At 42.2% G+C, this 15576-nt stretch overlaps 1 protein-coding gene across 2 annotated transcripts in view; it reads left to right on the forward strand.

Moving 5' to 3' along the window:
- dennd4c (DENN/MADD domain containing 4C) overlaps nt 1–15576 on the forward strand; it is a 116981-nt gene that overhangs the window by 83104 nt on the left and 18301 nt on the right. For both annotated transcript variants that reach the window (XM_078396028.1, XM_078396027.1), the window contains 3 exons: nt 2646–3748; nt 13867–14044; nt 15207–15316. In XM_078396028.1, coding sequence (XP_078252154.1) covers nt 2646–3748; nt 13867–14044; nt 15207–15316 — 1391 coding nt within the window. The remainder of the gene's footprint in view (nt 1–2645; nt 3749–13866; nt 14045–15206; nt 15317–15576) is intronic.

The following is a 15576-nucleotide window of genomic DNA, read 5'->3' on the forward strand; positions in this document are numbered from 1 at the left end:
TTGTTGAAGCACAAGGTTCTTTAAGAGGCTAAAAGCTGGGAGGATATTTCCATACATGGGACAGACCAGGAACAAAGTACATACTGTCATTTAACATTGAGATAAGGAAAAGTTTCTCCTCACAGAGTTGGTTCCTTGGGTTTCTTGCCTGAGAAAGCTATGGAGGTTGAATCCTTAGAAGAAAATTCAAGGCTGAGATAAATATGTGGATTTTTGATTGATGAGAGAATCAGGGGTTATGGAGGAAAAGGGCGGGAAAGTGGACATGAGGACTATTGAATCAGTTATGATCGTGTTGAAAGGCAAAGCAGGCTCAAGGGGACGAATAACTATCCTTATTTATCGATATATATCTATTACTAAAACTCTCATCTTGTTTGTTCCGTTTGTTTGTTCCCCCGTATGCTTGTCCCGCATGTATATTTGTTTGTCGTTTTCATTCGGGAAAAAAAGCAGTACACGATAGCGCAACACTTTTACACACACCTAACTCACCACTGTCCTGGGCTCCGTATTACCCAATTTCATTCAAATTGGTCTTATTTTTTTGAAGTTATTGACATTTTAAAGTTTTTAAATAGTTTAAAAATTCACTTTCCAACTTACCTTTCCGGTCTTCAGCATTCATGTCACAATGGGACCTGCCCGAGTGACGGGAGTGGCGGCCAATGAGCAGCGGGGGGGGGGGGGCCACGATGGGCCGCCAGTGGCGGGACCCGCCAGAGTGACTGGAATGGCCGTCAATGAGGGGGTCTGCTGAGTCGACGAGCTGCCGCTGACTTTCATAAATGCATTCCCCCTTCTCCCCGCCGGGTGGACCGGCACCCGTCCCGGCATGCCCCGCACCTGACCTTCCTCCTGTGGTACAGCGCCGCGCAGAGGGTCCAGTAAGATGGCCGTTTACCCGCCCTTCGCTGCCGTTTGCCAAGAGGGATGTGTGTGGGGTGTATGTGGTGTGTGGGTCCCGTCATGGTCTGGGGCGCTGGGCGATGGCTAGCCAGTCGCCAGCGCCGTCAGGGGAGGGGGGGGTTAAGCCCACTTGAGGAGGAATGGACTGGGTGAGGGGAGGGTGGGTTAAGGGGGGATGGAGTGGGTAAGTGCGAGGGGGATAAGAGGGGTTCAGGGGGGATCGAGTGGGTGAGTAGGAGGGAGGGGGGCATAAGCGGGGTTGAGGAGGGATGGAGTGGGGAAGTGGGTGAGTGGGGGAGGCGAGGGTGCTGGACAATGCAGGAGAGATTGGTCTCCCATTGGTCTAGCAGTTTTAAAATACAAAAGGAAAAGTATACATTTCCATTTGGCATGAAAAATGATGATAAGCATTGTGAGATAATGCAGGATCTGGGTGTCCTAGTATAGGATTTACAAAAGGCAAATAAGTAAATAATTTGGGGGAAAACCATGTTTATTTATGTGGGAATTGAATACAAAATGTGGGAAACCATGGGAAGGGTCTCGACCCGAAATGTCACCTATCCATGTTCTCCAAGGATGCTGACTGACCACTGAGTTACTCCACCACTTTGTGTCCTTGTATGTGTTAACCAGCAACTGCAGTTCTTTGTTTCAATTACATATAATGATAATATCTTTCTTGGGTATAGCGGACAATCGGCAACAGTGGAGACCATTCTCCTCCTCCCCCCCCCCCCCCCCCCCCCCATAAGTTCCGTTATAATGAGGGTTTACTGTATTAGACAGGAACGTGCTAAGTTGATTAGAGCAAGTTGTTTGTGGACGAATAAATCTCCAGAAAGTGGGATACTTATTAAGGTGTGATGACAAGAGTTCAGGGCGTGCATGTACCTGTTAGAGTGAACGGCAAGGCGAGTGGGAGAAAGGAAGGTTGGATGATGAGAGAAATTGAAGTCCTGGTCAGGAAAAAGGAGGAGGGATGGGACAAGTGGGATCAAATGTAATTTCTACATGGGAAACTATACTTCAGCTACATAGGCATTCTTGAGACCATGTGGAGCACCATGTAACAGTATTAGCTCCCTACTTTAACAAAGGATGGAAATGCATTTAAAGTAGTTGAGAGAAGACTTAGTGGACTAATATCTGGAATATGGGTTGTCTTATGAAATATTGGATGACTTGGGTTGCTATTCACTTTGATTAGCATTCAAGTAAACATACAAACTTAAAGGTGTGGATATGAAGAAAATGTTTCCTCGTGTTGGGGAATCTAGAACTATGGGCCGCTCGTTTTAAAATAAGGGATTGCTCGCTTAAGGGTGGTGGGTATATGGAATGAGCTGCCAGAGGAGGTAGTTGAAGCAGGTATTATAACAGCATTTTAAAGACATTTAGACAGTACGTGAATAGGAAAGGTTTGGAGGGATATGGACCAAACACGGGCGGGTGGGACTAGTGTAGATGGGGCATCGTGATAGGATGGGCAGGGACCTGGTTCCATGCTGTATGACTCGATGACAGATGAGACAGAATTTTAATCCCCTTGGCTGACATATTAGTTTGCATAATAGTCATTATATTGAAATCTGTCACAGCCATTCAAGATTTGAGAATTCTTGGTTATATTGATTTTCCTCAAAATCCAAACTAATTTAAAAAAAATAGCTGATCGAAAGTAACAATAAATCATGCACTTGTCAAATTAATTCTTTACTTTCTGTTTCACATAGGTAATGCAGAAAATTTGCTGATGGTAAAAAATGATCATTGTCAAGATGGTGCTGGTGTTGGTGACACCAGTACTCAAATGCACCGGAAAAACAGTGAAAAAAGTCAGCAACGACAAAAACATTGGGCAGAAAGGAGCTGCAGCTTCAGTTCTGATACGCGGTCTAATATGTTACTTAAAACGGGAAGCCTTGACACTGATCCTAATGGAATAGCAGTGATGATGGGTGCCGATGCCAAGATCCTAGCTGCTGCTTTATGCAGTGCAAAAGAAGCAGATTCAGTCATTAAGACCCTTCCAACCTTGGATCACTCAACAAACCAAACAGGAATGTGTCAAGATGAAGACTGCACAATTACCTTTGATAAATTCACGGATATTTTGGAAGGTATGGACTTAAGAAAAATGAAAACATCAGATAAACACACTAATGACCTAGACATTGAGCCAAATGCTTTTCTTCGGATTGATGAAGAGCATGAAGTTGAAGATTCTGTGGGTCCTGCAGTTAAACCTGTGGAAAGAGAAGGTGTTAAGATAGGTTTTGACCCATTGTCATTGCTGGCCTTGGAGACCGAGAAGAAAATCCCTTCTAGTGGTGAAACGAATGTGCCTACCGTTGTGTCTCGAAAACTTGCTGATGAGATTGAAATGTATATGAATCTTAAGAGCCCTCTTGGGGGAAAATCAGCCAGTATGGAACTGCACAAGGCAGAGAATGAAGAGAAGTCCTCAGACTGCAGTGATGACATACACTGTCATGCACCAGAAAGAAGATCAAGTCTTCCATCTAGTCCTGTTCCACCGGAAGATGTACAATCAATGTCTGTATCAGTGTCCAGATCAAAAACGTTTGCTGGACAACCTAAAGTACCGAAGGCCATTTCACAGAAGATGCGTTCAACTTCATTAACTGCCTTAGTTAGGAACAGTCAGCATGGCTCCTTAGGATCCATGGTCACTGCAATTTCTGGATTTAAGCTTGACAATCTTCTCTTAGGACCTAAGATGGATGTACTTAAATCTGGTATGAAACAAGCAGCAAATGTTGCCAGCAAGATGTGGGGAGCTGTGGCATCAGCATACTCCTATTCTGATGATGAGGTTTGGCACTTTACTTTTGTATTATATATTTGTTTTGGGGGGCAGTGTTTAGTTTAGTTTAGAGATGCAGTGTGGAAGCAGGCCCTTCAGCCCATGGAGTCCACACCGACCAGTAGCACGGTAGCGCAGCGGTAGAGTTGCTGCTTTACAGCGAATGCAGCGCCGGAGACTCGGGTTCGATCCTGACTACGGGTGCTGTACTGTAAGGAGTTTGTACGTTCTCCCCGTGACCTGCGTGGGTTTTCTCCGAGATCTTCGGTTTCCTCCCACACTCCAAAGACCTACAGGTTTGTAGGTTAATTGACTGGGTAAATGTAAAAATGTTCCCTAGTGTGTGTAGAATGGTGTTAATAGTGTTAGTGTGTGGGGATCGCTGGGCGGCGTGGACTTGGTGGGCTGAAAAGGCCTGTTTCCGCGCTGTATCTGAAATTTTAAAAAAAATTAACACTACACTACACACACTTAGGGACAGTTTACAATTTTACCAAGCCAATTAACCTACAACCCTGTACATCTTGGAGTGTGAGAGGAAACCGGAGATCCCGGGGGAAAACCCACGGAGGTCACGGGGAGAACATACAAACTCCGTACAGACAAGTACCCGTAGTCAGGATCGAATCCGGGTCTCTGGCGCTGTAAAGAAGCAAGTCTACCGCTGCACCACAATGCTGCCTCATGGGATTGGAAATTTATTATTCCTTTTAACAGCAAGTTTGAACTTTGACCAGACACGTGTATATGTAAGATAACAGCAATTTGTGTAATTAATTAGTACCTGAAGGACTGAACATTATGCAGAATGAAGGATAAAGTCAAGTATGTAGTGTTAAGCTATTTTTACTGCTGTTGTAGCTTTCATGTGGGTACAAATATATTGCATGAAAAAGAAAATGTTATAAAAGTAATTCTGTACATAGTCACAGACCCATAGAGCTATGCAGCACAGAAACATTGGCCCAACTCATCCATGCCGATCAAATGGCCTAACCTAGTTCTGGTCCCGATTCCTCCAAACCTTTCATATCCATATACCTATCTAAGTAACTTTTTAAATGTCTCAAATGAATCTGCCTTTACCACTTCCTCTGGCAGCTCATTTCATGTGCACACCTACTCTAGTTTAGTTGAGTTTAGTTTATTGTCACGTGTACCAAGGGACAGTGAAAAGCTTTTGTTGCGTGCGAACCAGTCAGCCGAAAGACAATACATGATTACAATTGAGCCATCCATAATGTACAGATGTATAATAAAAGGAATAACATGCAAAATAAAGTCCAGTAGTCTGATTAAGGTAGGCCAGGTCTTCAATTATGTAAATAGTAGCTCAGGACTGCTCACCAGCTTTTGGTAGAATGGTGCAGTTGCCTGGTAACTGCTGGGAAGAAACTATTCCTGAATCTTCACACTACTATTCCTCGTGCCTCAAAGTCAATTTTTTTATTGTCAATCCTCAGCCAGTTCACACAGACAGAAAATCGAAATACCGTTTCCCACAATCCCGAGGAACAAAGTGCATAAAACAAAAGGCACAGCAAACAACAATCAACATAAAACATAAAATATAAAATATAGTCACTTCAAATTTTTTTTAAAAAAAGTGTCTGGTGCTGGATGTGCGCGTGTGTGGGGTGTTAAAGTCCAGGTCCCATAGGGGCAGGGGAGAGAGGAGGAAGGGAGGGGAGAGAGTTCAGCATCCTGACAGCCTGGTGGAAAAAACTGTTCTTTAGTCGGGTGGTGCTTGACCTCAGGCTGCCTGATGGAAGAGCAGGGAGACTTGTCCCTGATTATGATGGTGGCCTTGCTGAAGCAGCATGAGATGTAAATGGAGTCAATGGAAAGGAGTTTGGTTCTCTGTGGATAAACTTGTCCCCTTGGCTTACTTTTTAAATTCTCTCTCTCCCACATTAATCCTGTGCTTTCTTGTTTAAGACTCCTATGCTGGGAGAAAGACTGGCTTTTTTTACAATCCATGCCTTTCCTGCTTTTTAAGACCTCCAGCATCTCCTCTTCTATAATCTGGTCTCGCTTTAAGACATCACTGTTAGCTAGCCCGAGTTCCCTAATGTCCATGAATTTCTCCACAGTAAATACAGATGAGAAATTTAACCTCTTGTCTATCTCCTTTGAATCCATACATTGTTTTCATTGATTCCTAGGGGGGGGGGGGGGGGGGGGGGGCTGTTCTCTCCCTAGTTACAAATCTACCTTAATATACGTAGAATCTCTTTGAATTCTCATTTATCTCATTGGCCAAAACTATCTTACTTCATTTGTCTCTAATATATTTTACCTAAATTACCTATGACGATTATAGCATCACATTGTTTTTCACGTCAGTTGTGACTTGGTTAGCTGCTTTCTAACCTCTGAGTCAGAAGATTGGGCTCATCCCTCTCTGATATTCCAATGCAATGTGTGTGGCATCTCCACAGGCAGATTCTCAATTTTGGAAGAGATGTTAAGCTCTTCAACTTTGTTCATTATTTTACACAAATTGAAGAATATAGGAGTTTTCCATGTGTCTTGACCTGTCAAATTCACTAAAAGATTGTCTGGTTGTTACCACATTCCTATTCATGAGTGCTGTCTTGCTTCTTGTATGATGACAATTTCTATGCTTTGAAGTTATTTTATTGTCAGGTATTTTGAAAGGGATGTGAGAGATGTGCATGTCCTACTTTTGCGATCTTCAGAACTAAAAAAATTAGCTTTTATTACAGTGCCCCTTGTTGCACTGTTGTTCAATGAGACTGTAGTTGAACTCCTCCATCTGCAAAGTGGATAACTCTTTAGTGCCTGATTAGTGGGAAATGGAGCAAATATTTGTTCTAATTTAGTAATTACCTCAGATTAGTTATAATTTGGCATACAAGTGTTTATCAAGGACTTGCACATTTTTCCTGTGGTTCAGCTTTGCAGTGTCATTGGGCACATAACGGTTTGGCTGGAAAACGGTAATTACTATGTACAATGGCAATTGTGTCAACGTGATGAATGGTGGCTGATGCAGAGAGTGGGGGTTCTAATTAGTTTTTTCTGTGGTAACATTTCGAGAGAGTGTCTGTAAATGTACAAACTGATTTCGGAACCCTGTCGAAGTCTGAACAGTTCAGGAATGTCAAGAAATTCTAGCTAACCCAGCTAAAATGTCTATTTTCCTGTAATGACACTTTTAATTTTTAATTACTAAAAAGGCAATTGTGAGACCTTTCTTAACACCTGATGTTAATGCATGGTGACCTGCTCACAGTTACTGCACAAATGTTTTAATGCAAGCAGCAATATTATAGATATTGAAAGACTGCACATATGTCATTTCTTTCAACGATCCTCCTGTTGGAATTTTAGTAATAGGACAGGCTGAATTGTAGTTAAACTCCCATGTCCTGTTCAAGATGTCCCATCTTTGCAGCGAATTAAGTAATTTTTGAAGGGTAGTCACTTATAACATTGGAAATGGTACAGCCAAATTGTGCATCTCAAGCTCTCTTAAACAGCAGTCATCATGACTAAAGCTGTTTTTTCTAATGCTTTTTTGGAGATCTTTTGATGATTTTGGAAAAGGGTGGATGCACAGAGCTAGAAGCAAATAATTTAAGTTGGGGGCGGGGGGGGGCAAAGGGGGAAAAGTTTAGCGTGAAAAGCCATAAGTGAATATATAGGATACAAATGAGAACTGTGATGTATGTGTATTTTATTTTTTTGGAGAAAACGTACATAGAAAAGAATTGGAAACATGTCGGATAGAGTGTACAACATGGAATATTGAGCTATTGGGTGAGCTGTAAATTAGAAGCAGCAGTAGACACTTCGCCCCTCAAGTGCAGTATGCCATGAAACAAACTAACTCCCACCAGCACGTGTACTGCAGCACCAGAGGAGTAAACACCCTCGACCGCTGCTATACCAGTATCAAGGATGCCTATTGTTCCATCCCTCGCCCTCACTTTGGGAAATCCGACCACATGGCTGTGCTCCTTCTCCCTGCACATAGGCAGCAACTGAAGATTATACCCCCAGCAGTGAAGACTGCACAGAGCTGATCATGGGAGGCAGAGGAACAACTGCGGGACTACTTGGAGTTTGTAGACTGGGCGATGTTCAAGTACTAGGTAACGGATCTGAATGAATATGCGACAGTTGTTACCGACTTCATAAAAAAATTAGCTTAGTTTAGTTTATTGTCACGTGAACTGAGGTACAGTGAAAAGCTTTTGTTGTGTGCTAACCAGTCAGCAGGAAGACTATACGCGATTACAATCAAACTATCCACAGTGTTTAGATACATTATAACGGGAATAACGTTTAGTGCAAGATAAAGCCCAATTAAAGGTCATTTGTGGGTGCTGCATAGTAGCTCAGGACTGCTCTCTAGTTGTCGAGTGAGGGAGTGTGTTTCCACAGAAACCATTCAAATGTTTGCCAACCTAAAGCCTTGGATGAACCAGGAGATCCCCATTCTGTTAAGGACTAGATCTTGGGCATTCAAGTCGGACGTTGCTCAGCTCTACAAGTCTAGACATGACCTAATAAGACCATCAAAAAGGCCCAGAAGGACTTTTGCTCCAAAGTGGAGGATGGGGCGGATGTTCGGCAGCCATGGCAGGGCTTGCGTGCCAACACTTCCTGCAAGTGGGCAGCTCGAATCACTCCCAGATGTGTGCAATGCCTTCTACGCATGTTGAACACTGATGTGCCTTCCCTGGACCCCATAGCTCCTTGATGATATTACAATCTCAATCATAGAGGCCGATGTAGAAGATCCTTCCAGAGGGTGAACCCTCAAAAAGCGTCTGGACTTGATGGTATACCTAGCTGTGTTCTTAAAACCTGTGCAGACTACTTGGCTAGTGCTTTTGTGGACATCTTCAACCTCTTATCACTGAGGTCTGAGGTTCCCACCTGCTTTAAAAGGGCGTTAATAGTGCCCAAACAGAGTAAGGTGAAGTGCCTCAATGACTACTGACCGGCGCACTAACGTCCGTGGTGATGAAGTACTTTGAGAGGTTGGTTATGATGCACGTCAACTCCTTCCTCAACAAGAACCTGGACCCGCCATAACTTACCTACCGCCACAACAGGTCAACAGAGGATGCAATCTCACTGGCTCTCCACTCTGCACTGGACCACTTGGACAATAAAAAGCACCTACATCAGGTGGTTGTTCATAGACGACAGCTCTGTGTTTAACACCATCATCCCCTCCAACCTCTCAGAACTGAGTGTGCATCCCTCTGCAACCGGACGTCCTCATCAACAGACCATAATCTGTATGAATTGGCAGCAACACTTCCTCCTCTAATCATCAATCTTGATAAGCATGGGAGCACCTCAAGGCAGCGAGCTCACCCCTGCTCTACTCACTGTATATTCGTGACTGTGTAGCCGAACACAGATTGAACTCCATCTTCAAGTTTGCCGATGACACAACTGTTGTTAGACGAATTGTAAATGATGATAAGTCAGAGTATAGGAGGGAGATCGATCGACTGATCAAATGGTCCCAGAACAAGAACCTTATTCTCACAATAGGAAGAGCAAGAAACTGATTGTGGACTTTGGAAGAGGAAGAACGAGGATCTACAAACCTGTCGTCATCGATGGGACGGTGGTGGACTTAATCAAAAGCTTCGGGTGGCACAGTGACGCGGCGGTTGAGTTGCTGCCTTACAGCACTTGCAGCGCCAGAGACCAGAGTTTCATCCTGACTACGGGTGTTGTCTGTACGGAGTTTGTACGTTCTGCCCGTGACCGCGTGGGTTTTCTCTGAGATCTTCGGTTTCCTCCCACATTCCAAAGACGTACAAGTTTGTAGGTTAATTGGCTGGGTTTGCATACTTGGTATGTGTAAATTGTCCCTAGTGTGTGTAGGCTTGTGTTGATGTGTGGGGATCGCTGGTCGGTGTGGACTCGGCGGGCCGAAGGGCCTGTTTCCGCTCTGTATTTCTAAACTAAACTATCTTTGAAGAGCTGTCCTAGACCCAGGACATTGATGCAATCATAAAGAAAGCCCATGATCTACTTCCTTAGAAGATTGAGGAGATTCTGTAAGTCAACAAATACTCTCTTGAACTTTGACACGTATATAATAGAGCATATTGACTGGTTGCATCATGGACTGGTTCAGCAACTCGAATGTCCGGGAACGAAGAAGATTGCAAAAATTGGTGAACATTGCCCAGATCACCAGGGGTACTGACCTCACCACCATTGAAGGGATCTGCAAGTGTCACTGCCTCAAAAAGGCAGCCAGCATTAGCAGAGACCCACACTGCCCTGGCCATGCTCTCATTTCATTTCTGCCATCAGGAAGAAGGTATAGGAGCCTGGAAACTAATGTCCAGATCCAGGAACAGCTTCTTCCCAACAACCATCAGGCTATTAAACACTACAATCTTCAAATAGCCTCTGAACTATATAGACTTGGGGACATATTTTGACTTTGCACTACTATTGCCTATCTATTTTTCTGTTTGCTTTTTTTATATATACATGTTATTTATATATATACATGTTATTTATACATGTATATATATAATATATATATATGTTATTTATTTATGTTATACACACACACACACACATATATATATATACACACACATACATGTGTGTGTATGTATATGTATATATATTTATATTATATACTGAACTCTTGTTTATTATGGATTTTACTGTAATATGTTTACATATATGTTGTGCTGTTGTAAGAAGTTAATTACTCTGTTTTGGCATGGTGATGCAGCAGTAGAGTTGCTGCCTTACAGCGCCCGAGTCACAGGTTCAATCCTGACTATGGGTGCTGTCTGTATGAAGTTTGTACGTTCTCCCTGTGACCGCGTGGGTATTCCTCAGGTGCTCTGATTTCCTTCCACACTCCAAAGACTTACAGGTTTGTAGGTTAATTGGCTTTGATTGTAAGTTGTTCCTTGTGTGTAGGGTAGTGCTGGTGTATGGGGATCGCTAGTTCGAACGGTTTGTTTCCGCATTGTATCTCTAAACTAAAGTAAAAGAGATGATAATATGTCACATAGGTCATAAAACATTCTTGACTCATAAATAGCAGATCTGATTGAGCCAAATGGTGAAAACATAGGGCCAGTGTATCAGCTTGTATGTAAAGCATCAAGGATAACCAGTTAGGGTTCAGAAAGAAAGTAGGATGCAATTACTATTGCATGAGCTGTAGGGATGCCATGTAAAAGATCAGCCAATTCCATTTAATTGGACAAGAAGAAGATAAATAATGCTCATATTGATAACTGGCCAAGTGTCACACTGGCCACATTTACTCTGCAAATGGAAAGGCAGAAGGGAAAATCGGAAGTGTCAGTATTACAGTATAGCAAAGGGGATTACAGAGGCATGAGGCAGGAGCTGGCCAAAATTGACTGGAAGGAGGCCCTAGCAGGGAAGACGGTAGAACAGCAATGGCAGGTATTCCCGGGAATAATGCTGAGGTTGCAGGATCAATTTATCCCAAAGAGGCGGAAAGACTCTAAGGGGAGTAAGAGACACCTGTGGCTGACAAGGGAAGTCAAGGACAGCATAAAAATTAAGGAGAGGAAGTATAACATAGCAAAGAAGAGTGGGAAGACAGAGGATTGGGACTCTTTTAAAGAGCAACAAAAGTTAAACTAAAAAGGCAATACGGGGAGAAAAGATGGGGTACGAGGGTAAACTAGCCAATAATATAAAGGAGGATAGCAAAAGTTTTTTTAGGTACGTGAAGAGGAAAAAAATAGTCAAGGCAAATGTGGGTCCCTTGAAGACAGAAGCAGGGGAATTTATTATGGGGAACAAAGAAATGGCAGACGAGTTAAACCGTTACTTTGGATCTGTCTTCACTGAGGAAGATACACACAATCTCCCAAATGTTCTAGGGGCCGGAGAACCTAGGGTGATGGAGGAACTGAAGGAAATCCACATTAGGCAGGAAATGGTTTTGGGTAGACTGATGGGACTGAAGGCTGATAAATCCCCAGGGCCTGATGGTCTGCATCCCAGGGTACTTAAGGAGGTGGCTCTAGAAATAGTGGAAGCATTGGAGATCATTTTTCAATGTTCTATAGATTCAGGATCAGTTCCTGTGGATTGGAGGATAGCAAATGTTATCCCACTTTTTAAGAAAGGAGGGAGAGAGAAAACGGGTAATTATAGACCAGTTAGTCTGACATCAGGGGTGGGGAAGATGCTGGAGTCAATTATAAAAGATGAAATTGCTGAGCATTTGGATAGCAGTAACAGGATCATTCCGAGTCAGCATGGATTTACGAAGGGGAAATCATGCTTGACAAATCTACTGGAATTTTTTGAGGATGTAACTAGGAAAATTGACAGGGGAGAGTCAGTGGATGTGGTGTACCTCGACTTTCAGAAAGCCTTCGACAAGGTCCCACATAGGAGATTAGTGGGCAAAATTAGAGCACATGGTATTGGGGGTAGGGTACTGACATGGATAGACAATTGGTTGACAGACAGAAAGCAAAGAGTGGGGATAAATGGTCCCTTTCGGAATGGCAGGCAGACCAGTGGGGTACCGCAAGGTTCGGTGCTGGGACCCCAGCTATTTACGATATACATTAATGACTTAGATGAAGGGATTAAAAGTACCATTAGCAAATTTGCAGATGATACTAAGCTGGGGGGGTAGTGTGAATTGTGAGGAAGATGCAATAAGGCTGCAGGGTGACTTGGACAGGTTGTGTGAGTGGGCGGATACATGGCAGATGCAGTTTAATGTAGATAAGTGTGAGGTTATTCACTTTGGAAGTAAGAATAGAAAGGCAGATTATTATCTGAATGGTGTCAAGTTAGGAAGAGGGGATGTTCAACAAGATCTGGGTGTCCTAGTGCATCAGTCAATGAAAGGAAGCATGCAGGTACAGCAGGCAGTGAAGAAAGCCAATGGAATGTTGGCCTTCATAACAAGAGGAGTTGAGTATAGGAGCAAAGAGGTCCTTCTACAGTTGTACCGTGCCCTGGTGAGACCGCACCTGGAGTACTTTGTGCAGTTTTGGTCTCCAAATTTGAGGAAGGATATTCTTGCTATTGAGGGCGTGCAGCGTAGGTTCACTAGGTTAATTCCCGGAATGGCGGGACTGGCGTATGTTGAAAGGCTGGAGCAATTAGGCTTGTATACACTGGAATTTAGAAGGATGAGGGGGGATCTTATTGAAACATATAAGATAATTAGGGGATTGGACACATTAGAGGCAGGAAACATGTTCCCAATGTTGGGGGAGTCCAGAACAAGGGGCCACAGTTTAAGAATAAGGGGTAGGCCATTTAGAACGGAGATGAGGAAGAACTTTTTCAGTCAGAGTGGTGAAGGTGTGGAATTCTCTGCCTCAGAAGGCAGTGGAGGCCAGTTCATTGGATGCTTTCAAGAGAGCTGGATAGAGCTCTTAAGGATAGCGGAGTGAGGGAGTATGGGGAGAAGGCAGGAACGGGGTACTGATTGAGAGTGATCAGCCATGATCGCATTGAATGGCGGTGCTGGCTCGAAGGGCTGAATGGCCTACTCCTGCACCTATTGTCTATTGTCTATTGTTAAATTAAATTTTTACTACTTGCAGTTGCACGTTCGAACAATATTTGATAGTCAATGCAAAAAAGAGCATCGTGGATTTGCTCAGCATGAAGTCAATGCAGATGCTGTGAATTGTTATGAGTTAGTCTTGAGCCTTTTTGTTTGAATCTAATCTGGCCAGCTAATAATTTTCCAAATGAAGATGTGCATTTAAAATTCCTACTTATGGAATAGAAAGCTGTAGTTGCAATATATTTGCTGAATTCATTTTAACTTGGTCGAAACAAGATATTAGCCAATGCAAAGATTCAGTGTGATGGTGCATTCTTGGATAATAGTGATGCAATTCTTCTTTGATCACGTGCAAAAGTCTTAAATATCCACAGTCTTTTCCAGTAAGGTGAAAAGTTGAGTTGAAGGTACAAACTTCAATATTACTGTTCTCTGGATACATGGAGCAATTTAAGTACTATTTCTAAATTTTATTAGCTGTAATATAGTTGGTGCTGGTTGTGTTTGGAATTGCCTTTGAAATGAATATTTAGCTGATTTGTATTAACGGGAATTGTTTGCTTTTTTTTTTAAGGATGAACAGTTTGATGATTCAAAATGCAAATTTCTTCCTGGTGGTCTGGATTATCATTATAGCGGCAGTCCAACTGAAAGAATAGGTCTACCCACAATGGCTACAAATGACCTTAATCAAAGCAGCACTAGTCTTGGCAGCAGCACCAGCAGTGATACTGGCAAACATCCTCTGACTGGTTAGTTAAAATTAGTGATTAACCTTTTAAAAATACTACCTTAAATGTTTTCTAAGGAAACCATGCAGATTATCTATTGTAAAACAGGTAATTTTGGACTTGTGAATTGCTTCTGCTTGAAATTTGGATCACAAATGGTCTTTTTAGAATTCTCTACCTTCTTACCCATTTCTAGACTGTCAAATAATTCCCCAATGATTTTTGTGCGTGTCAGACATTTGGATTCCATGTCTTAATATGCTTACTTTCTACCTTGCAGCATACTTTCTACCTTGCTATCTGAGATCAATTCTGTTATCATTGATTAACACATCCTTAGCAGAACATCACAGCTCGACCACAATTTGCTTTAGACTTAAGCGCGGCAATGTCGAAACCTGTTTATTCACTCTGTGGCGTAATTAGGCGAGATTATGTAGTCCATTATATTATTGCCCTGTTTTATCCCCTCCTTGTTCAGGCTTCTTTGGACAATTCATTAACTAGGGTGAGTGACAAGTGGGTGAATTTCTCTAAGTATCTGGCAGTGTTGTTACGTTAGTTTTATGTGTTGATTTTTCCTAATCCTAGGTTCAGAGTGGCTGTATACTGGCTTGATTGAGCTTATCTTGTGTTTAACAAAGACATTGAATGTTAACATTTTATTTTTAGTAGCAAGTTTGGACTGCAATTTAAAAAAATTCTCAACCATAATTACTGTGATGATCTTGTTAATCAAAACATAGCTTGTGTCTCTAATGTTCCATGCTTTTACATAATACCCAGCATCCTAATATGAAACCCTCCTTTGTTAATGTACTAATAGATTGTGTTTCCATTTAACATCTGATAAATCTATCTTTATAAAACTCTAGATGAAGGAGATCTTTGTATCGTGTGTTTGCTAAAATCTGAGCAATGGTTCCCACAACTCATTTCACTTCTTGAGAGTTGTAATGGAATTCATTAAACCAGTGTCATGTGCCTGGGAAACTAATGAACATAATATGGTATGATATGTCTGAGACAGTACCGAATCATTTATTTGTGAAAAATAGCTAAGTATATAAATATTTAGCTTTTGGGGGGAAAAAACAGTTGCACCTAGCTACAGAGTAATGTTAATTTGAAATATAAAGTTTAAATATATATTTTAATCTATTCATGTTGTATGCTCAACCAGGTGCTGCACATTCATCTAAAGTAGGAAAGGAAAATGACCCTGAGAAATCAGATCTTGGATCCTTCCAATGTGTCAGTACATCAAGTATCTTCCAGAATTGTGCCTTGGAGGTAGGAAAACTGAAGGCTCTTGTGAAGTGCATGGGGACCATTCTTCAAACTAATCTCAATTTTGCCATCTGAAACACATTTTGATGCAGTAGTAGATATTCCCTTCTTGCATTTGCCAGGACAGTTAGATGGGGCCAGGGTTTAAGATTCATTCAAAAATGTAATTTTCAGCTGTGCAGCATTTACTCGCTGTCGCAATGAAATATTATCCTGGATGTTGTTTTTGCATTTTGTATTTGACCTTGCAAATGTTGATCCAA

This window comes from Rhinoraja longicauda, chromosome 3 (genome assembly GCF_053455715.1).
Source record: "Rhinoraja longicauda isolate Sanriku21f chromosome 3, sRhiLon1.1, whole genome shotgun sequence".
Classification (NCBI taxonomy): Eukaryota; Metazoa; Chordata; class Chondrichthyes; order Rajiformes; family Arhynchobatidae; genus Rhinoraja; species Rhinoraja longicauda.